Genomic DNA, 23,737 nt, shown 5'->3' on the forward strand with positions numbered 1-23,737 from the left:
TATTCTTTTTACGTTTTTACATGAATCTTTCTGGCCGGGTTGTATTTTATGTAAATGGTATATATTTTATGTAAATAGTATGTGGTCTGTTTGCAGTCTTGTGTGTGTGTGTGTGTGTGTGTGGAGGGGGGGCTTATATATAATATAACAGAAGTGTGCCACTGCAATGATATTTGTTTTAATACTTGCAGTGTACAGTAACTTTGACATTTATTTTATGAATCATAATTTATCATATTTTTCTTCTTCTCATTCATAAAGCCATATTCCTAATTTAGCTATCACCTATCTTGTTTTTTAAACTACAGCATGCATTCAACATGAACATTTCTATATTTTGTTTTAGTGTAATAATCAACATCCAGGGCACTGTCAGCATCACTCCCACAGACAATGCCAAGACGTTTCTTAATGGATACCTCATATCTGAAACCACTGTCCTGCAGCATGTAAGTAAATCATTATACTAAGGAATAACTTATAGTAAGATTTCTACAATGACTTTTCTTTTGCTTCTTTATACTTTACTCTAATCTAAACTTGCCAGTTAAATGAAATAGGATAAACCTGTTTTCCATGTTATTAATGAATTGAACTCTGCTCATCTCGGTTTTTGGTTTCTAGGGCGACAGGGTGATTCTTGGTGGAGACCACTACTTCCGCTTCAACCATCCAGCAGAGGTGCAGTCTGGGAAGCGGGTGTCATGTTGGACAGGCGCGGGTGCAGGCGAAGGCCACAAAGACTTTGAATTTGCCAAAAATGAGCTCCTCGCGGCTCAAAGAGCTCAGTAAGTGCAATAGACCAGAAGAAGGCCACAATTCTATTACACAAGCTATCCTGGTCTTTTTATAAGTGTTTTCTGGACAAACTATTTGTTGAGACTAATGCAATCTAAATCAGAACTCCCCTTAAGTCGTCTTTGTGTCTCCCAGGCTGGAGGCAGAAATTGAAGAAGCCCATTTGAAGGCAAAAGAGGAGATGATGCAGGGAATTCAAGTGGCGAAAGAGATGGCCCAGAAAGAGCTATCTGACCAGAGGCTGATTTATGAGGACAGGATCAGAGCCATGGAGAGAGAGCTGGTACACACAACTTTCCCTTCTTGTTTTCTACTGAGCAGATGTAACATTCTACTTTCCACTTGTACTGCATCGTTTGTATGGTGACCTGCTGTAATTTTGAACTGTTCTGTGTTAAAGTTATTAGAAGTCAATTTGACCAAATAAGTGTTTTGTCTTAAACCTTGTGTACTTCTATATTGCAGAACAACCAAATAGCTCTTGTCATGTATAATCTATCCTTACACACCACCAATTGCTGCAACCAATACTTAATTGTGCCAAAACATGATTATTTAGATTGAGGAGACTGAGCGGAAGCATGAACAGGAGTTGGACCAGCAGAGGGTGGCCAGCCAGATGGCAGATCTAAAGAATGCCAATCTGGAGCTGAAGCAGAAGGTGGACACCCACAAGAAACGTTTCCGTCTGCACATGGAGGCCCAGGTCAGGAATCAGAACAATGCGTGGGAATTATTATTATTTTTTCCCGCGGCGCGCGAGACGGCGAGCCGAGAAGTGTTAACGCGACACGTAGAGACAGAAATGACATGCTGTTGTGTAGAGATGATCAATAACACACAGCTGTTTAATTTAAAGCCCCACTATGTAGTTTTTCACTTTTGGCGCCCCCTTCAGGTTTTTAGGTATTTAGGTATCGATTTCAGTGTCGTAAATACCCAGTGACGATAGATGCAGCCTCGCATACACTTGTATTGAGTTGGGATCATGTGTTGTCCTGTATTATAATATTATTATTATTATTATTTGTACGTGTCACGGGTTATAAAAGGTGACGAGGGGGAGGTGACGCGAGTTTTTTTTTGTTTGGAGCGCGCTGACCGACGGCGGACTTGTTGAGCGGACTCAGAACGGCAACAATCCGGCGACAGTTTCTATTTTGGATTCATACCAACGGGCGGGATCACTAATAGAAGACTGCGCAGGAACACTGAACTGGCCCAGCACCGACCGGACTAGGGTGAAGGAGCGCGGGGATTGAACGCGGCGCCTCGCCACGTCTCTGCCTGGTCGATCAGCTGTTTGTCGTTTGCCGGCTTTTTGGGGGGCGGGGTGGGGGGTGTGCGCGTGCAGTCATTTCCTTTTGTTTTGGGGGACTGCAAATGTGGAGTACGTGTGATCGAATACAATATTGTTGACAACACCAAAAAGCTACATAAAAAAGCTACCCTTATACTGGAGCTGCGAGCGTGGAGTGGCACTTTATGACATTGCGTAATCACTGCCAGAAAGCAGGTCGAGTACATCCGCCGGATGTACCGGGCGGCTCCAGAATCTTACATAGCGGAGTTATTTCCCCACAGACCCCCGATGGCAATAGCGGAGACGCAAATCGTCATATTAAAAGTCATTGTAGCGGCACAATTTTTTTCAAGCTGTTATTTTAAGGTCCAAAAGTTACATAGTGGGGCTTTAATAAAAGAAGAAAGATGTCTTTAAGAAAAGGGACCTTAAATTACTTCTCTGTAATCTGGCGCGATAGAGAAAATTACAGTGGGGCAGGCGGAGATTATTTTTTTTTCAACTCAAAATTGTCTGGGAGCCATATGCCGTCACCGGAAGAGCCATATATGGCTCGCGAGCCATAGGTTCCCGACCCATGCCTTAAATAGACTGTTACATTCAGAAAACTTAATCTACAGTGAGTGATACAAAGTAGTGGTTGGTAAAACTGCACATCTGATACAAACAGGTTGACATTTTATTTCAGTAGTTCTCAGCATTTTCCCCTTTCAGAAATCTGTCTAGTGGAAACCTGGATTATTCCTCTAACTGTAAATTACATAATTTGCTCATTCTCATGATTTCTGGTGATCTAAAAAAAGCTTCAGAAGCTTAAAGAAATATACTGACACCAAGTTTTATGTTTAACTGATGGGCTTTTAGGGATTTGTTTTGAGTCGTTGGCGCTTGACTTATATCGGCTTAATATCTTGGCCTGGTGGGTTTTAATATTGTGTATGTTACAATGATTCACTTCAGGCGATGGAGGAACACCGTGTATGTCAAGCGAAGATTGTTGACGCCCTGGAGGCAGAGAAGAGAAAGATCGGCAAAGAGCTTGAAGAGATGCAGAAGAAAAGAGCCTTCAGGGAAAACCACACTCTCCAAAATGGTGAGAGCTTTCAAGTCACTACTGAGCACATATTAGATCTAGGACCCACACTGACAGTTCACACCATATACAGTAAGTCCAGTTCCAGAAGGGTGGGTTTGTTGTTTTAACCCGGAGACAGAGAAGAAATAGTTGCCAGAACTCAGTATAAACACTAGACAGTTGAATACAGTGGTTCTCAAACTTTTTCTGTCATGACCCACTTCGGCGGAAGAAAAATGCAACCTGTAAAAAACTAAACTAAAAAAGTTCAAATATTTGCCAGAGTTTTACACTAACTATCTTTTCAAAACAATAATGTGCAAAACAAAATTAGTGCTGATATGTGTGAGCTATTAAGTTGTATTAGTTCAAATTCACTGAGATTCTCAAAGGAATCAATATTTCATTGATCAAGTCTCCTGACCCACATCTCATCTTAAGTGAAACCTGATCTGGTCTGCAGCTGAGGAAGCTGCTGCTCTCTACCTTGAAGATGAACATTTAATTCATTCACCTTCTAAATATGTCACTGAGATAGGCCAATTTCATCAGAAATTATTTATCAGCAAACTTAATAATTATAACCGAATCCATACATTTGACTCCAAAAAGTATATTAAAGATAAAATAAAGGAGTCCACCTCTTCTTTGTAGAATAATATGTGTATGGATAATATGTCTACAATTTCAGTTGTATTGTCTTGCATGACATATGTCATGCATATGACGGTTGTTTAATGTCACAACATGTTTTCTCGTGTGAGCCACCGAGCTTCATGTGAAACAGCTGAAGCTTTCCGCACAGAGTGAAAACAGTGGTGCTTTCAGGGACCTTGTTTTTATGAAATTGACGACGCTGATAGTGTAGTTTACGGCACATCTGTCTTGCTGCTAGCGCTTCTCTGTGTATGACACAATGTGTCCATTGCATATTGGGAGACGCCCTTGATCAGCGCCTGTATTCCTTTTCCTGCCATGGTCTCCTACCATCTGTGCTGAAACACACACACCTCTCCCATCTCAGCCTGTGTTCTGTCAGGTAACTGTTCAGAAGCCTTAAGAGCTCATCAGCTGATGCCACTTTTACAAACTGATTTGCTTACATGCGGTATTCAGCAAGTTTCCTCAGAAAGAACTCCCGTGGCTTATTTACGTGAGTTGGGTGTAATGTCGCAGGATCTCGGACGTTGCGATTGCGCATGCGTAAGCTTAACCTTTAAACGTAACGTAAATATTTACACGTACTTTTGGAATATGCAGTTCTCCGCACCCCACCTATAATACCTCAGCGACCCACTTGAGGGTCGCGACCCACAGTTTGAGAACTCCTGGTTTAATAGGAGCACAGAGGCCATAGAACATATCTAATTTAGTGATATCTTGTTAGGTGATGGGAATTAAGACGTATCATCTCAGCCAGATGCTTTTGGACTGTTGGTTTTTGGTGAAGTTAATGTTTCATTTCTGTGATTCAGTCTCTCCACAGTGGGATGCCATGAAGTTGTCCTTGATGATTGAGGAAGCTAATAAGATCAGTGCTAAACTGAAAAAAAGCACAGTCTTCAGCAGGTATGAAAAGTTTATACATGATATGATTTATTAGACAGGTTACAAACCCATCAAGAATACCTGTTAAGATGTCATAAGCAGGTATCATCGTTACGATTTGACTCTTTTCTGTTGTAGACACGAAAGCTCTAAAAATGAGAACTTGGAGCAGGATGGTCTGCTACAGGTGCGGGTTCAAAACAAAAAGCTCGGGATCTCTACTTTCTGGAGCCTGAACAAGTTCCAAAACAACATTGCAGTGATGAGGGAACTCGATCAGGTCTGCCTTATGTCAGTTCTGCCTTTTTGAAGTCATCTGTTTTTAGAGTTAATGAGTAAAGAAGAACATCTGAAAACTGTTTCCACGGATTAAAAACATTTTTTTCAGGAACATTAGAGTAAACAATAAATTGTTAAATAAACTGGGAGCCCCAGATATTCAGTGGTGAGAACCCTTACAAGAAGGTTCCCCTCTGCCCCCTGTCGTCTGAAATGAAAACTTCATATTGCCATTAGGTGTGAATGCTTTAGCGCTGGTAGTCTTAATGCCTTTGATGGTGTTTTTTACTAGTCTTTCAGCCAAGCTCCCTCTGATCCATATCGAATAAGTGATGCAGAGAGTATATGGCTGGATTGACTTTATAGAAAGATTTGATGGAATATATTGGACAGTATTATTGTGTATAGAATCAGAATGATCATGGATGTAATACTTCACTCACTTTGCTGTACCTTACTCATTAAGTTCAGTAAATGAGACTGAGCATTTCAGCAATAGTTTACTCTCCGCAGGGGGATTCCACCTCTAAAGATGACGATGTGTTTTATGACCCAAATGATGAGTGGGAGCAAGATATATCGGCCTCCTCTGCTTCCACCACCTCCTTCTCACGGCGAAGGTAATTATCCAGCACTTCCTCTTTCCCCCTATCCATCAATCCCTCCGTCTAGGACATTACCTGCACGTTTAAATTTGACTTTGCAGACTTAATTAGTATTCTTGTTCTATTACTTAAAATGTGTAAGTAGGCATGTCCTCAAACCACCTGAGGGAAGTACAGGACTGTCTTTGAGAGTGTCTACCTTAATTTGGTTTACATTGCCAGGGTTTGGATAGAATATTTGGGCGTTAAATCCACAGCCCTCTTGCTCTACTGAAATCACAGCCAGGCAAAGAAGGTGTACTGTATATGGAAAGTAGAATGGGATGTGGATGGAATATGGAAACAAATTTTTGTCAAACTGTTTGGAAGATGTTGGTTATTTTTCAAAAGTCTTCCTAGTTTCCACCAATGTGAATTATAACCTGGCACCTATTTTTGACATTCAACACAGTTTTCTCTCTAGAAGTCTCTGCCCACAGAATCTTTCTTCTTTATTATTTTTCCTCTGTTTATTAATTTAATTTTCATGAAGGCAGGCCAAGGGGTTCAAAAAAGAAAAGGCACTAAGGGTTCCTGTGTCTTTCACTCTACAAACCACAACCTAAATGCACAGACTTGGGTTGCAAGCAGAACCCCCAACATTTTCCTTTCACATTGTTGTTATTCTTGTCAAGTATGTTTATGGTGCTCCTGGTGGTGCCTCAACTACCATCAGACTCAGCCAAATGTTACATGGTACAGTCCAAGATGCAGACTCCATTAAACCATAATCCTAATCCTTATGGACACTGTCTTTGCTTTTTACTGACCTACCCTCTTCTAGGTTGTTCAGTAATGAAAAGGTTTCTTCATGAGATAATCACGCATCCTTTCAAAATAACACCACGCTCATGTGTAAATGGTCCTATTCCACACTTAAAGCCATATAATCGTAAAGAAAAAAATCCCCACTCTTTTATTTAAAATGTAGTAAATTCCTGAGTGCGTTGACAGAGTTTATTTTTCCTGCTGCAGAGCAGCGCAGGCTGCACCTACATGTACCAGGATGTATTGTATTTGAATGGCAAGTTTGCTACATTTGGTAGAGAAACTAAATACACATACCAAATGTCAATGACTGAGTTATTCTTCGACTTAAACAAAAAAATACAAGCGTACACCTTTTAAAATGTCTCCAGCTAACCTTTGGATCCTGAAGAAGTTCTCCATCACATGTCGGTCTGAGTAAAGAGGAACACTTTCATTCATATTAACGCACACACGGCCTGCTCTCAGGGTTGTCGTCGGCGACAGCATCCAACAAAAACCGCCCACGCGGACATTCATTACAGAATTATGTTTCTGTTTGCATCACAGTACAATTTGAGCATAGGCTTCACGAGTTTGTTTGCCTCTTGGCAGCTCAGAGATCCTGGGGGTTCCCAGCTCCAGCCTTTTGCAGTCTCTCCCTGGCTGAATATAGTTGAATATAAGTCAACAAAAGCAATGTAAAATGTACTCTTTAAAATAAATTTTTTTTGCTGCTGAACTGCAATGTTTCTTTTAACACTATATCCCTAACTCGTATATATGGAGATAAGGATGAAGATCTGATAATTTAACCATGTCCTGACATAGATAGAAGCACTGACCACACTAACTCCGCCTTCCTAACCTTTTTCAAGCTACATTCATTAAAGTTTGCTCCTGGAGCTCGGAAAGTACACAACAAGCAATGTCTCTTTATTTATGTAATAGAGCCAGTAGCACAAAGCAGGTGAGGACATTCTCATTGGGAAAAACTGAAACTATCTGATGTTCACTCAATGGCAGCGCACCAATTTAGGAAGAGGTATAATGTGGGTAGATGTTATCGATCACCAATCCCCTCCCATTACAATCTCAGCATAAACATATTGCACTGAGCTCCAGTTAAATCCAGGAAATCCACACCAAAATATGACAGGCTGCGTGGAGAGTAACAGGCTTCAACAGTGGTTCATTAAAAAGTATTGGCAGACAAACCTTGAGCTGCAATGTTGTAAAAAAATATTTTGATGTGGTCTTAAAGGTGAAATACACTGACGCTCTGAGTCATCCTGAATGAGAGCATCACCATGCCGAATAATCCTAAATGATATTGGCAGGGAACTTAGTGATTTGCTTCTGCTTTGTTTGGCATCAGGAGCAGGAGCTTGTTGAAAAGTAGGAGAATCTCAGGGCGTCTCTATGAGATCCGGGTCCATCCGATTCAGAGCCTCCAAAACGGCTCTTCACAGTCTGCTGGTAAGGCACTGAACAAAATGACTTGAATGTTTTCTGATTGACATAGTTTGAGTAGTCATTGTCACACCAGACTTAGTTTTTAAAGAAGTGGTTGTTTCGAAGTTAAAAGTTGTACGGCAAAAGCTTACAAGTTATTTGTTAAATACTACACCGTTGGGCATATTGAAGGTTGGTGAAATAAATGCAATGCTGATGTTTTATGGCCGGGTGCTACACTTGATTTTGGGACAGACTAAGAATGAGGTCTAGTGAAGTCATACCTGTACACCCTAACTCGTCGGTGTCTTTGTCCCAGGGTTGATGGGTGTGGCCAAACCGCCCTCCACACATTCCAGCAGCACAGACTCTGCCATGCCTGGCATCTGCAAGGAGCTGATTGGTCAGTCAGTGGCCCGTCTGCGAGGTTGTGGTGGGGGTGGGACAGATGAGAGCATGGCAGACAGGCTGGCTTCTGATCTCCACTTGATGAATGTGGCGGTCCAAACCATATCTGACATATACAATAGTCTAGATGATGACAGCCAAGAGAATGGTGAGATTCAACCTGCAATTCAATTGTTTATGAGTTTCAAACTTTAATCCTTTAGTTGTCAAAGTTGATACATATTTTTTTAACCCCTGTGAAAAATAACTTTTTTTACGATGTAACTATCTGACGTGGCACAAAAAAACTACAAAATACTTCATGCTTTTCTGACTTTATGCCAATTCTCCCATTTATTCAGTTGTAATAATCTTTTAAAAATAAATTGTCCAACTAAGACTATTCTAAAAAGCCCAGGATCACTTTCTTTCTCTTTCTGATTTCATGTGTCGGTGAACAAAATAGTCATCAAAGCTTTTTCTCCTGCAGTGTTTGTGTGTAACTTGGTGGCCCAGACTCAACTGTTCAAGGCCACCACAGCCGTAGAGAGTACAGTGTTTATTACCATGCAGTGGTTGGCCAGCGTTAAACCCTCCTCCGACAAGCTCTACAACATCGCTGAGGAACTTAAGAGCCAAGTCAAGAAGATGGGAGGATTTTTCCAACTGCTCATTCAGGTAAACATCACATATATTTACCACACTGATGTTGTAAAGGCATTTGCAGTATACTAATGAGTGCAAATCTGAGCTGAAAACTATTTTATTTTTAGGGTAGTTGGGACAGGCTAATCATAAATGTACAGCATTAATTGACATCTTTTAACTCAGAGCTGTTTGCCATTTCCATTGATTGAGCTCAAAGAGGTAAATAATTATCAACCTTGAACATTTATATATTCCTAAAACGTCAACCACTCAATTTCCCTTTTTGTGCTGACCTGATGATGACCGATATTGAGGATGTTCTACCCGTCCAGGGTTGTGAATCTGAGATCACGTCGATGGTGACGGAGGCACGGAGGAAGAGCAGCCAGTGCCTGGACGCAGCATTGCTTGCTCTTGGCCATCTGGCGGCGGTGACGGGAATGCCGCTGAATTCTATGCTGCGAGGTGCCCAGGCCACAGGCAAGGTAACACCACCATTAATACCGCAGCAGCTACCATCTAAATTCACTGTACATAAGCAACCACTCCACAATACTTGAGAATGCAATATTAGATATGTAGATCTCAGCGCAAGCTAGCTTGGGTTGGGGAATTATGGAGCTGAATAATGGTTGATGTGCAAATGCAGATGTGCTATGAATGAATAGTAAGAAGATGTTCAGTCTGTTAAAGGTGCACAGCATATAGTGCTAAAAGTGTGTGTTTTTACTCTATTTAGTGTGTGTTTTTACTCTATTTTACCTATTTGGTTTAGTATTTGGATTTGATTTAATCTATTGTCATTGCCCAGAGTACAGGTACACAGGCAACGAAATGTATTCTCTGCATTTAACCCATTCTTAGTTATTAAGGATGGGTGGACTGCAGTGATGCGCCCAGGGGTTCAGTGACTTGCTCATGGTCACTTAGACTTGCAACTAATGGGGAGAGCGGGGATCGAACCGACGACCTTGGGGTTGCAGGACGACCCCCTTACCCCACTGAGCTACAGCTACCTTAAAATGTACTGCCTAATATGTCTTGGTCAATATTTTTTAAATATCGAAAACACTATTGACCGACCTATCGTTAATCCTATTAATTTTTGTAATCTTTTTATCAATGTTAGTATCTGCCTCAAACATTCAATATCAGTTGGTATACACTTATATACTTTATATATTCCCATCAGGGATATACTTATTGTGTCTTGTAGCTTTTGATGGAGAACTAGGGAAGTGTTCTTAAAAATAGTAGCAATATGATTTATGTTATTATATGATTTAATCTTTTCAGAAAACATTTGTCATGTGTCTGGTGAGGGGGACCAACATGGGCATCTGCTCTCTTTTAGAGGAAAGCCTCTCCATCACCAGAGAAATGCTGAGAGAGGCTCAGCTGGCCTACCACAGAAACCGAGTAAGAGATCATAACCTGAGTCGCTTGTTTCAAGGATTCCTTTTTTTAACTTGTCATGGTTATATCATTTGATTTTCTGTTGATAATTACATTTCCGTAAAGTTGTAGATAAGTATTCTTAAAATAATGTGTCATCATTGATAATCCATCTCTGTTTACAGGTCCTGCAGAGCCTACAATCTAAGGTGCTTGACTTAGCCCGCGCTCTAGAGAACGACATGCATTACGAAATCACGGTGAGTTTCAACAGCACACTTCAGAGAAAGGTGACATAATGGCGCTGGAGTGCGAGAGACATAATTCTTCCAAAACTCAAATGTAATCATTGACTTGTCAACCTAAACTATAATTTAATCGTAAATACAAATTTGAAAGATTGCCAAAATATAACAATTTGATTTATAGCATTGGCTTTGGGCTATCTGCATTTGTAATACAAAAAACACCCGTATTTGTCAGTTGTGGCTCTAATACATAATTAATGCTCAGCCAAGCTTCAAAGGATAGATATAAAGGATTATAATCATGGTACATCCTGACACAAGCTTAAATGTTGCAGATTAATAACCACACACACAGTAGCCATGTTAAAGATGCCACTCAGGCTTTATTGCTCCTGTAAAGCTCAATGCTCTGAAGGCTTATCTCTCTGCAGTTGCCCGTTGGCGATCATTCAGGTAATGATTGTGTTGAATGAAGTGACATCAGTCACAGCTAACAGGCTTGTTTGCCGTTATCTTAGCCACACAAAGTAGCAGTTTTATTTTTGTTTAAACCAATCATTGACGCATATAGGTGCAGGGGCATTTTGCCATCCACAATGTTATTATCGTACAATGTTATTGTAGTAAAATAAACCTGAGTTATAGTTTAGACTAGACCAAGGAATTTGACACAGGCCAGCACATGCGCATAATCATGGATGTAAATCAGGGGTGTCCAAACTTTTTGCAATGAGGGCCAATTGTGATAAAGTCAAGATGCCCGAGGGCCAATAGTTCATTTAAACATTTTTTTAAACCACAAAAGTTACATGAATATAGACAACAATGTATTTTAACTGTCACAATTACTTTTATTTTTTAAATGACAATGTAACCACATATAATAGAACCAAGTCTGCCTTTCATTCAGTCAGATAACAATGAAAACGCTGTATATAGAATACCTTACATTTCTATGAGTTACATAACGTTGCTTAATGAACATTTTAAACAGGAGTTATAAGTAATGCAAAGTGGTCTGTTATCATTACACTTACAAACTAATTAATTTTGCCCTTATCTTTTACTAGATCTTTTCAGAAACAATAGTTTGTCACATCTACAGGTTTTTCACTGTTAATGACATATGTTACCGTTCAACACACTTCACATTTAGCTTATTGTGGCTGCAATTAACCTGTTTTGCACTGAATACCTTTTCAAGATAATATCAATAAAGTGCAACCTGTGACAAATTAAACCAAATAAGATCAAGAATTTGGGCATAAAGAGTTTTACTGAGTGTTAGTGTTTGAAAAACAAAAAAAGTGCAGATATGTTTGAGTCATCACGTTTTACTCTGTGTGATAAAATGGGCTTTCCACTTCACCTCTTTTTAAAACGGGGTTGCAGGCTTGATACGGCCACTCTCAATACAGCTCAATGTTGAGCTCTTGTTTTGAAGGGCAACAGCTGGAACGCTGAGAGGTAACACCTGGCAAATCGCCAATAATCTAGTCTGTCGCGCATGCGCAGCGTAACCGGTTAACGCTGTAACGTACACATTTACACGAAAGTAGGCGACAGGCATTTCGCTCTTTATTTATTAATGACTTAGTTTTATGTCCGTGTAGTTTGTAATATGTGAAGTTCTCAAACAAGGTCTTGAAATAAAAGAATCTGCATTTCCCCTCGCGCCCCACCTCGTCTCTGCTCTTGAACCCGGAGCAGAGAGCGACTCTGAGACGACTTGTCTTCACCACCGTGGGAACGCAGAGGTGTCGGTTTGCTGTTCCCGCGACATATTGGACGCTCTCTGCCGGCTGGTTGGAGCGCGCTCACCTGTATGTGCGCACCTGTCTGTGCGCGTGGGGGCGGAGCTCCGCCGGGATACCGAGAGCCAGGAGAAGTGTGAATGCCGCCACGTAGAGACAGAAATGACATGCCGCTGTGTCGATACGATCAATAACATACGACCGTTTAGTTGAATAAAACAACCTGACATTACTTATGTTGTAATCTGGCGCTATAGAGAACATGTCAGTGGGGCGGACCCCCACCCTGTTCTCATGGTATGGGAAACACTCGTAATTCCCACCGCTCCTGAAAGCGGCGGCCCTCACTGTCAACGTTTCTCCTTTTTTTTGCCGTCGCCATGGCAAATAGGTTTGGAGAAGGGTTCACGCCACGGAAGCAGAGCCAGATACATTAGAAAGGAGGAATTACGTCTTTCAAGTTTTTATGATTTATTTATTCTGACAGATCTGGCGGGCCACAAATAACACATTATATGACCGATGTCGCGGGCCATATGAAATCTGACCGCGGGCCACCATTGGCTCGCGGGCCGAACTTTGGACACCCCTGATGTAAATGCATCGTAAAAAAAATATTTTATAGTTTGCAGCTCTTCAGAAAGGGTGTTATACTGGTGTTGGTATAAATGGTGAAAAAGTAGCCTTTTCAAAGAGTAGTTAAACATGAAATTCTATGAATGCTTGTATGTCATTCTATTTAACAAAAATGTAGAGATACAAAATTAGTTAGACCTTACATTTGATAATTATACACAGGATTTTTTATTTTTAGTACTTAAGAAGCTTTTTTCTATTTTCTCCTATACTGTAGTGAACTGGGAACGAGGCCATTAGGTTTTTGTCATTGAAATGAACACATTACCATGGAAGCCCCGTCAATTCAGCATCATAATTAGTCATTGACATCGTGTGCGTGCATGCATGGTGTGCTGTTTCTGAATTGCCAACTAAAAAGATTCTGCTTTCATTGACAAAAGGGCTACGAGTTATTTTTCTTTAAAAAAATAGTTGAGCTCAGTTGTGAACAATTGAGTAAGTATATATTTTTTAATGAATTGTTGTTCAATGGTGTTTTCTTGTATGCTTCAGTGTGTGGTTTTGGTGATTTAATTGCGTTACATTTTGTCCTGTTTATTTGCTCTCTTGTATTAATTATTCGGGTGTATTCATGTTTTTTAAAACAGGAGAGAGACAAGGAGGTGGGGGAGAAGGAGGAGGCCCCAGCTTCCCTTTTGCAGAAATTGAGGACAACAGCAACCAAACTGTTCCAGCTGAACCAGGCCATTAGACGGCTGCATTCCTGTCTATCTACTGCACTGCGAGGTGAAGCGTCTGACGTAAAAAAACACAGCCTGGATGTTACGCTAAAACCTTAATCCAACGTAACTTGCATTGTACAGAATCAGTATGCATCCATTGGTCAAAAGCACTAGAAGAAGCAGTATGTCAGGAGCTAAAGCCAATTGTCCTTGCTTTTTCACCTTCACTATTTTAATTCATAAAGATGTTTTTATAAAAGGCCAGTTGCAGTACAGGAAAAGCTGAAGAGTAAAACGTCACTAATTGGATCACTGTATTAGTTCTGTACTGACTTGGTAACTACTGAATATTGTCATTCAATGTTTTGTCAGTCCATCAGTATAATGAACTCTTGTGCTGTGACAGACGTGTGTTCATTGGGTGTTTTTACAACAGCTTTGCCTGTGTCTCAGCCAATCAAATCTTGTATAGTTGTATATTATGGAATAGTTTTCTGATTTGATTCGTTCATTATCATTGCAATAATATTTGGAGCTGTGATGGTTGGTGAGCAACAAAACCACCCACAGCCAAAATGAACTAGATTATTGTTGCAAGTGTCATTTCCCCGTTCTGACGGTCATCCTCCTTCCAGGAAAAGACACAGACTCCAACTTCAGCAGCTGCAGCGAGCTGATCTCCTCCTCTGCCAAAGCTGTTGATGAGCTCATCACGGGTCTGTCCGAGGAAGAAGCATTGACGCCGTCACTGGCTGCTCGAGACAAGCTTCATTTTGCCCTCCACTCCCTGTCCTCCTGGAGCCAAGAGGTTGCAGGAGAGGGCAGACACTCTGCTGCTTCTGATAAAGGCGCAGAGGATGAAACATTGAGTAAAGACACTCGCAGTGCAGTTAGAAATCGATTAGTGAGTAAGCTTGTGTACTCTCTCCCTGCGGGTGTGTCGTCCAAAGGCAGCCTGCACTGGGTATGATTTATGTGTTACTCTTTACGATGTGCTCGCATCATGTATGATTTACTGTGGAAATGAATTTCTGATAGAGAGAAAACTTCTGCTTGTAATAACATATGGGCTGTGGGTATTTTTTTGTACACTCCCATATCACCAACCTGGAATCACAAGCAACAAGAACTGCAGATCTATTCAGTGTTTCCAGCCAAGTTATTCTTTTGGGCAGTTTTTCCAATTACAAAGAAAATGACAAGACGGGTACAAATGAATTAATGTGGAGGCTTTAAACAGCAATACATCCTATCATCATAAACAGCACTGCTGTCAAGATGTGCTGTAGCTTCCTTTTTATTTTGGTAATAATTTGCTACTCAGAGCTTTAAAGTATTGGGATAAAGCCTTCAGTCACTAGACTGTAGAGTTTAAATGAGTTATTCTTGACACAATTAGGAACAGTAATTGTTTGTCAGGGAAAGCTCACACAGGCTTTACCAGGCCTTCTGTGTTGTACTTTATTTTTCAGAGGTCACTAAATTATCTTTAATAACATTTTCTCTTCATTCAAACATCAAAGATTTCAATATCCAGCAGCTCGGGTAGTGTTTTGGTAAATAAATAATGACAGGTTTTCTCGCCATTCTTTGCTGTAAATGATTTATTGTAAGAACATATTTAGTTTTCTTACATTTTCATAAAGACTTGCACTTATATGTCCTGTATAACATACTGCAACTATTTGCACTCAGGAGAAAATTGTAAATGTATGTACTTCAACAAAACAGTGTTTTATATCTTTGTATCACTTTCATTTGTCAACACAATACAGCAACCTGTACTAACGCAATAAATTGACGTGGCTTGATTTGACAAAGACCTAACTCTTCCATATTGCGTGTCATTCAGTCATCAGTGGACTCCTGTTAAAGATTTTACCTACAGTTTAATGAACATGTTTTTATAAGTTGTGAATTGGCACTGGGAAACAGCAAGACATTCATATACACGGTCCTTAACTGGGTTACCTTGTAGTGAATTAAGCACTGACGATGCACAGAGGTACACTGACACATTGACATCTATATTACACTTTGTATGTAGAATTAACACTTTAAAAGATAAGTGTCTGTAGATGCGCGATGGATCCTGAAAATGAACATCTACTTTCACTAACTTTTTATTTATGGATAATTAAATTGGCCTAGTTATTGTATTATAATTAATAATTCCATCATCATTTGTGTATTATGTCTTTGAGCAAGACCCTCGCTTAACTAGAGCCCCTGTCTCCAAACCAAAGGCCCCGGCAGGTCCCTGGACCTTACTTTTGGTCACCCTCTGGTCTACTCGCTGCAGGTTACACCCACTCGCGGCAGCTTCCTCTGCATCCTCTCATGCTCTCCAGAGTCGGCGACCGCTCGGGTTTCTTCTGTACTTTAAAGACGGACTGATGGATCACAGCTTTGAAGAAAACATACTTTGAAATCCTTTACAACGAACGTTAGAGGCATTGAACACAACCCGATGCTGGAGTTGTTGAATGCTGCGTTCACACGACGCGATTGAAATGAAAAGACGCGCAAAATTTTTTTTTAACAAGACGACTAATTGAGGTAACGCAGACATATTTGTTTTGCTTCATGTGTGTGACCAATGGGCTTATAATAATTCATAGTACGAAGAAATACAATTCCAATCTTGGCGTATACATGTGTTTTTTTCTCAGGATGCTCAGGTTAATTTCCCCCAACATAGGCTTGCTGGTAAGGACTTCATCTTTGTATTTACGTTTTCACTCCTGTTGAATATTTCAGACAAATAGGTCGGCTTATAACCTGGCAACATCTACTATTTGAGTTGTGCAAACATCCCCATAACTTGCATTTTGTTGACTAATTTAGCTGACTAATTTAGCTGACGGACATTTAGGCAGATAATGCAATGAGGCTGGTGTGGCTAAATGTGTAAATATTCCTGTACTACAGTTATCACTTTGTCGCACGTTATCTGTTATTTTATTCCTGGACTAAAATAATAAATAATATATAAAGTCAATTAAAATCATCAGTAAAGGCAGTCACTGTTCTCAGCAATGTTACAAATTACTGCGTGAAATAATTGCAGACAATTAACATTCTCTTTTATGCTACAGGTTCGGGGTTAGGGTTTGGCAGACTCATAAATATGATGAGGTGTTCTGTAAGAAAACAGGCTAGGTTCCCTGGCCCTATATCTCATTCAATCAGGACTAGATATCGTAAAGAACAGTAGCGATGTTCTCTCCACCATACCTGGCAATATGCTAAACTCTACTTATGTTTCAGGTTTGTTTCCACAGCTGTATATCCGGTGAGTCACTTTCTGTTTCTCCTTTCATTTGAACACCATTTCATTTAAAGTTAGGAACTTTTGACTAGTTATAAAACCATCTCAATTTAATAATGATGCCTCTTTACATAAGCAAACAAGACTACCGGCAAGAAATATGCTGGTTATTCTTTGTGCCTGTCATGGGTGATTCCCTGTAAAATCAAATGAAGTGATTTACAGCAAGCGGGTTCACCAGTACAGTATCTGTCGTAGGTGAATTCTTCTAATCTTATTTTCTCTTTTTTTGAACAGCCTTTATACTGGAAACTAGAAACCTGACATATGATGAATCCTACTATGAGTATGTTCCTGATCGCCTGCAATGGAACAATGCAGGGCAACTGTGTAACAAGCGCTATGGGGCCTTAGCCACTGCCTCCAACCCAGTAGAGAAGCAAGAGCTAACCAACTTTTTTAAATCCTTGAGCATCTCTCAGCCTGTGTGGATTGCCAGGAAAGTCATGACCCATCTGTCAAGTAAGTTCATTGTGCTATTTGTATAAATGTATATGAACTTATTAGCACATTCTTTTGAAATTGTATGCTCATTGTTCTTCTTGTCCAAAACCTCTTTCTGCCTACTCACTGGCTTAACAAAATGCCATTAGAATATGAAATAGGACTGACATACAATAGTCTTTCCCACAGTGAATACAGGTTTCCCGAGTGTTTACATTAGAATTAGGACCACAAAGTGAAATTTTTTTGGATTAGGTTCCATCTTTTCCGAGAGCTGTGGCAGGATTTTCCCCTCATAGTAATGCTTCTTTCTTTACTCTGTGTTCTGTGAAACCAAAGGTTCCTCGGAGACCCTAATTCTGGAGTTTGCTGGGCGCTCAGACAGGAATTATGCCCGTCTCCTGCACAAGTTCCCCTCCATGGACTCTGTGACCGTTTGCACCCGTGTTCAATTCGATCCAAATTGCTTTGGAATATCCACCATCTTTTCTTATTCCATCCAGTCATATATCAATGAGTTCCAGCTCCGTGTAAACCTAGTCAAGGGAAAACCTGTGCAGCTGGCTCTACTGGTCCATGGCATTCATGGACCTTACCAAGAAGCCTTCGACCTGGACGAATCCTGGCACTCTGTGTGCGTTGCTTGGAGTCAGAGTGGTGGACGCTGGGCACTATTCACTGATGGCCTTGCGGTTTCTAGGGGTGAGGGCCTAAGTGCTAACAGCATCAGCCCCGGTGGCCTTTTCATTATTGGACAGGAGCAGGACACTTTTGGGGGTTCATTTAAGAAGAATGAGTCATTCTCAGGGAATATCACAGAGCTGTACATATGGGATCGGGTACTGAACAGCAGTGAAATCTACACCATGGAAAAGAAGTGTTCAGCCAATTCCTCTGGGCCGGTGTTCAAATGGAGTGGATCAGCCATGGAAATAGAGTCCTCCCTCACGAAACTGTGGAAAGACATCCCGTGTCAAGGTACATGTTAGGATGCAGCATGTGGACGGGAAGAAGCTGAGAAACCAGAAACTAAATCAAAGGTGATCTCATCACCAATTATAATATGGGTAGATGTAATCAAGCATTCTGATTGGTTGAGAGTGAGTCACGAGGTGTACTTTAATCAGCCATAATGTCCGACAGTTGTTAGCTTACTATTTACCTATTATTTATAATGTCGCATGCAACCGTATTATAAAAGCAATAAGGTACTCGAGGCAGTACTTTGTCGTCAACAATGTCCTTTTCAAGGGTTTGCCTAACAACACCCTTGAAGCGGACATTATTGACGACTAAATTCTGCCTCGAGAACCTTATTGCTTTTATAATACGGTTGCATGCGAGTACCTTATTGCTTAAATACAGGACTAGTTCAAACTGAAGAGACTCATATCTAGCTGCAAGGTCCAGTGCTGTTGTTAAGCGTTAGTTTTAAATACTGTTTACAGTTTAGATAGTTTGGCACTTGGGCTGGGTCGGGTTGCTATGCAGAAAAAACAATCACATAGTGCGCATTTGAAAGTAATTATGCATGACACACTTTTCAGTAACTTGCCAAGATTTGAGCTGGCCTGATGGTAAACCCCACCCATCTGAAATTCCAAGTAGAGTAAAATATATGCTGTGAATTAATTTCAGATACAGCTAGATCCAAATATGCTCTACTCTAATACACACACACACACACACACACACACACACACACACACACACACACACACACACACACACACACAGCATATGCCTAATCCTGAATTTGTAGCATGCTTTGGCAAACTTACATAGTAAACAAACAGACTCACATGCTCGTGCAGACACAAACACTATTCCTTTCCAGCATTCGGCACTAATGGAAGTTCAATGAGAGGAAATCGGTCTCTGTTGCTCAATACATAAGGTAAATAGTGATCAAGTTGTAATTGGCAAAGTGTAAAGCTCCTTATGGTTCTTGTGAATGTTTTGTGAGTCACGTCACTCTGAATCCCACCCTTCAAAACAAACTTCTCCCACTCTGACATCATGCTCCCCGATGAGCAATGACAGCCCCAAACACTCCCTCTGCCTCCTGAAACTCACTATGCACAAAGGGTATTGCACTTGCACTACTTAAGAGATTTACATTTACAGTCAACTGTTGTGTAATGTCATGTTTGTTTTCTTTATTTTGTATCTGTTAGTGGTCACCTTACAGACGGTCAGTACATGTGCGGTAGCTGTTGAAGGACTATGGATTAATCCTCTGATTGTTTAGTCATAGCACCTGGTGTGCTATCATTTCAAGTTTTCTCTCCAGTTTTCTCATCAAACCACGCTACCCTTCAACTGAAATGCTCTAGATTCAATCCTTGTAACAACTAGTTCTCTGATCAGCAACCAAGCTGGGGACCTTCACAAGTGTCCTAGACCAAGACACAAAGCCGTTTACCTTACAATAACAGCTTTTACTTGTCTATGACAGATCTTTCCATAATCAAGACTGTTTTATAACCTTTACATTATTGTAAACACCAGGATCAGATCAATCGATACATCTGGGCTTTCACATACAAGGAATGTGCTTTGGTGTTTTGTTGAAAGAGAAAATAATAATAAAAACCACAGACTGAAAAGTTAAGAAACATCAGTACAGAACATTTAGAATAAAAATACCCTAGACTGAACATTTTTTACTCTATGATATTTGGCATGCTCCCTTACCTGAACCAACTAATAGATATTGTCTCAACCAAACCATAATTTGTTTTCATGACCACAACCATGCTGTAACTTTGACTGTTTTTCCCTTTTACACCATCGTACACTAAAACAACTTTTTGGGTCATTTAAAACAATACTGACAACCTGCTTCGTCTGTTGTCAAAGTGTTAGCTCAACAATAACTATTTGGAGATTATAAACATAAAGTTTATGACACATTACAACAAAACATATCTTGGAGCTGATTCTAAATTGCATCTTGATGAGATGTGAGTTTAACTTTTGGATTTCTAAAGTGTTGCATTACTGACACTGCTGTGAATGACATTCAGTATCGATATGTCCTTTTTTCATTTAACATTAATAACATCTTTCACCATTTCCTTTGCTAGGAAACGTCACTGTGTTAGAAAATTCGTTTTTGGATTCCCTCCTGGATGGAAATGCTTTGCAGAATCAAACGATTTCCTTTGAGTTATTCCACAGCCCTTTGTCTGATGAGGAATGTGGCATCTTTGACCCGGTTATTGGAAGCTGGGGCCTAGCCAAGTGTGATTCTTTCAGGGGGGCTGTCTGCCAGTTTAAGAAAGGTACAAGTCACAACAATGTAAATTCATTTTATTTGTGATACAATTTGAGGATTTGCTCTGCCGTATCTAACGCTGAGAGAAACTAATAAATAGAGCAACACTTTAAAGTTTGCATGCAATCAGATACATTCATCGTTTAATGAATACTGTCTTTTCATAATGGGAAGTGTTTATTTGTTGACTCAAATTATACCAATCTCCAAGGCTGTTTGTGTTTATGCTGTTATACATTGCATTGTATTCGTCTCCGTTTCTGCAGAAGTGCTGGATGTTATCAGTTTACCAAAGACACCATTCTTCAGGAGATTGAGCGAAGATTCTCTGACCAAATCTGTGAGTTGGACAGTTTAGCGGTCTGTAGCACATCGACACTTACGTGGTACAATACGTAAAAGTAATAGCAACTCTTCTTAATATTGGTGCAAAGGCAGCTCAACGACCGAGAATACACTGAAAACGGTGAAGCTGAGAAAAATTATATTTGTTCTGTTTGCCATGTTTTAAGTAGAATTGACGCCTTCCAAACAAACTCAGATTTACATGACTGATATCAGACATACACATATTGTCATGCCATAAAGTAATCTCATTCAAAAATCATCTTGTTATATTTCTAGGAGAATCGTAAATTTTTCTGGGTGTTTTTCAACAATAACTTTATGGGTCAAAATCCTCGAGTTTGGCTCGGTGAACAGAGGTGATCTTGATCCAGAAGTGTGTGAATTTGGGGAATTTGCAGTATTGCATTGCAACCACATTCCCGCAGGTAAATAAAGTTCAACATTTGTATCCATCCCTCTTTTCCTTAGGGGATGGTAGAGCTGAGTATGAATAGTTCCTGGGACAGAGATGTGGCCTTGCTCCAGCAGCTGACCAGGGCTGTTCTGCATGTGCTGGAGGTCGGTGGCCCTCACCTCCTCACCGCCAGTGATGTCTTCTACCTCACACAGAGGGTCGAGACAGACTTGACGGTGCTGGCTACTAGTTCTCCCTCTGCTGGAGCTGACACAGCAGAAGTCATGGTGTCCATTGCTACCAACTACCTAAAGGCGGCAAGTTTGATGCTGGAGCCCCATGTGGCTTCACAGTGGATGGGCCTGACAGAGGATGGGGTGAATAACTTGTGTTAATCTGTTTTTGCTTTGCTATGTTCTTGCTATATTTTGAATTTACCACAAGGTACACTTAGCAAGGTCTACCCTATGTTTATATTGCATATTTGATCCCACTTTAAGGGATAAGGTCCTCCATGAATGTCAACTTTTGTTTTTGGGTCGTTTTTGTTTTCTGTACAGGTCACCATGGGACCATTTACTATTGTCCAGAGTATTGACAGACTCACCCAAGATCTTGCAGACACACTATCTGTTGCGAGAAGAGGCTTCACTCTTTCTACCAAGAACATAGGTAACTAGAATGGGCACTCGGTAGAGTGCATACCTTCGCATATCACAAGATTGGGCATTGAATTATGAACATTTTGGCATTAGTTGCATGCCAATTGGACAAAAATGTATCGTGCTATGGTAAAAAAAGAGTTTGACCTTTCCATGACCTTGACCTTTGACCCGATTGATCCCAAAATCTAATCAAATGGTCCCCGGATAATAACCAATCATCCCACCAAATTTCATGCGATTCAAGAACATTTTGACCTGTTCATGACCTTTGACCTTGACCTTTGACCCGATCGATCCCAAAATCTAATCAACTGGTCCCCGGATAATAAACAATCATCCCACCAAATTTCATGCGATTCGGTTCAATACTTTTTTAGTTCTGCGAAAGATTTTGACCTGTTCATGACCTTTGACCCGATCGATCCCAAAATCTAATCAACTGGTCCCCGGATAATAAACAATCATCCCACCAAATTTCATGCGATTCGGTTCAATACTTTTTGAGTTGTGCGAAAGATTTTGACCTGTTCATGACCTTTGACCTTTGACCCGATCGATCCCAAAATCTAATCAACTGGTCCCCGGATAATAAACAATCATCCCACCAAATTTCATGCGATTCGGTTCAATACTTTTTGAGTTTTGCGAATAACACGCATACAAATAAATAAATAAATAAATAAATACACGGCGATCAAAACATAACCTTCCGGCATTTTCAATGCGAAGGTAATTAAAACATACTGGTGCACATGAAAGAAAATACTACTTATATGTGCGGAATGTAGGCACAGTTTCAGTGGTAATTCGAGCTGATGGGGAAATTCTAGAAATATGTAAGATTTCACACTAGCTGTCTGATACATATATCTTGAATTATTCTTGTGACTTGGAGAATGCAATTTAATTTTGTTATTCGTTTATATTAGTGCTAATCTACCTTTTTTCATGGTATTGCACTTCTTCAAAAGCTCTTTGTAACACAGATAAGTAAAGGATATTATTTAATTTATTTTACTGTTTACACAATTGTTAATCTGTCTATTGTCTGTGTGTCCTATGCGGCCTTTATTTCCAGATGTATACATGATGTGGCAGAAGCTGACTGAAGAGAGCTGTAGTCACGTCTTCAAGCCTTCTGCAGTCGGCTCTCACACTGCGAGCAGCAGTGGTCAAGATGAGTTGCTTATCCCTGACACTGAGCTCCAGAGGATACACACACTGGGTAGGAAACACACACACACACACACACACAAACACACACACACTGGGTCGGACACACACACACACACACACACACACACTAGGGAAAAGGCACTTTTGGCAGTTGTTACAGATGCTAACCTAACGGAGAATGAAAAATGTATGTCCCCCAAAACAGATGTTACATGAGGACACATGATAACAAATGTGCCCTCACAAACTCCTCAGTTTTGAATATATCCAAATAAAATGCACCATGTTCATTCCTCGCTGATTTAATGGAGATTTCAAAAATGTGATTGAAGTGTATTGTCACGCTAAATATGATGTGTTTTAGTTGCCTAACTAACCGCTTTTCTTTTTAAGATTTTTCTCCAAATAGACTACGAAATCTAAAATAATTGACAGACATTTCGAAGTCAGATCTTTAAGCTGATGGGTAAATAAAACGTTTTTGCACTTATTGTGTGTGAATATAAAGTGTTTTTTT

General features: G+C 40.3%; 2 protein-coding genes across 13 annotated transcripts in view; both read left to right on the top strand.

The window, feature by feature from the left end:
• Positions 1-15,404, top strand: part of kif14 (kinesin family member 14) — a 34,425-nt gene extending 19,021 nt beyond the window's left edge. For 2 of the 3 annotated variants that reach the window (XM_056414801.1, XM_056414802.1), the window contains 16 exons: positions 347-449; positions 625-788; positions 934-1,081; positions 1,358-1,504; positions 3,062-3,194; positions 4,652-4,745; positions 4,863-5,004; positions 5,517-5,623; positions 7,773-7,873; positions 8,169-8,405; positions 8,727-8,914; positions 9,217-9,369; positions 10,181-10,303; positions 10,465-10,539; positions 13,508-13,646; positions 14,218-15,404. In XM_056414801.1, coding sequence (XP_056270776.1) covers positions 347-449; positions 625-788; positions 934-1,081; positions 1,358-1,504; positions 3,062-3,194; positions 4,652-4,745; positions 4,863-5,004; positions 5,517-5,623; positions 7,773-7,873; positions 8,169-8,405; positions 8,727-8,914; positions 9,217-9,369; positions 10,181-10,303; positions 10,465-10,539; positions 13,508-13,646; positions 14,218-14,552 — 2,389 coding nt within the window. In that variant the 3' untranslated portion in view covers positions 14,553-15,404. Of the gene's footprint in view, positions 1-346; positions 450-624; positions 789-933; positions 1,082-1,357; positions 1,505-3,061; positions 3,195-4,651; positions 4,746-4,862; positions 5,005-5,516; positions 5,624-7,772; positions 7,874-8,168; positions 8,406-8,726; positions 8,915-9,009; positions 9,104-9,216; positions 9,370-10,180; positions 10,304-10,464; positions 10,540-13,507; positions 13,647-14,217 lie in introns of those variants that run through there. The other variant, XR_008831746.1, reaches the window with a different exon arrangement.
• Positions 15,405-15,499: 95 nt separating this feature from the next.
• LOC130193964 (adhesion G-protein coupled receptor D2) overlaps positions 15,500-23,737 on the top strand; it is a 219,405-nt gene continuing 211,167 nt past the window's right edge. For 9 of the 10 annotated variants that reach the window (XM_056414811.1, XM_056414808.1, XM_056414810.1 and 6 more), the window contains exons 1-10: positions 15,500-16,141; positions 16,255-16,291; positions 16,853-16,877; positions 17,151-17,375; positions 17,697-18,335; positions 20,447-20,644; positions 20,904-20,977; positions 21,454-21,756; positions 21,940-22,051; positions 23,123-23,269. In XM_056414811.1, the coding sequence (XP_056270786.1) occupies positions 16,256-16,291; positions 16,853-16,877; positions 17,151-17,375; positions 17,697-18,335; positions 20,447-20,644; positions 20,904-20,977; positions 21,454-21,756; positions 21,940-22,051; positions 23,123-23,269 (1,759 nt within the window). In that variant the 5' untranslated portion in view covers positions 15,500-16,141; position 16,255. The remainder of the gene's footprint in view (positions 16,142-16,254; positions 16,292-16,852; positions 16,878-17,150; positions 17,376-17,696; positions 18,336-20,446; positions 20,645-20,903; positions 20,978-21,453; positions 21,757-21,939; positions 22,052-23,122; positions 23,270-23,737) is intronic. The other variant, XM_056414814.1, reaches the window with a different exon arrangement.

The sequence above is a fragment of the Pseudoliparis swirei genome, chromosome 5 (assembly GCF_029220125.1).
Source record: "Pseudoliparis swirei isolate HS2019 ecotype Mariana Trench chromosome 5, NWPU_hadal_v1, whole genome shotgun sequence".
In the NCBI taxonomy this organism is placed as follows: Eukaryota; Metazoa; Chordata; class Actinopteri; order Perciformes; family Liparidae; genus Pseudoliparis; species Pseudoliparis swirei.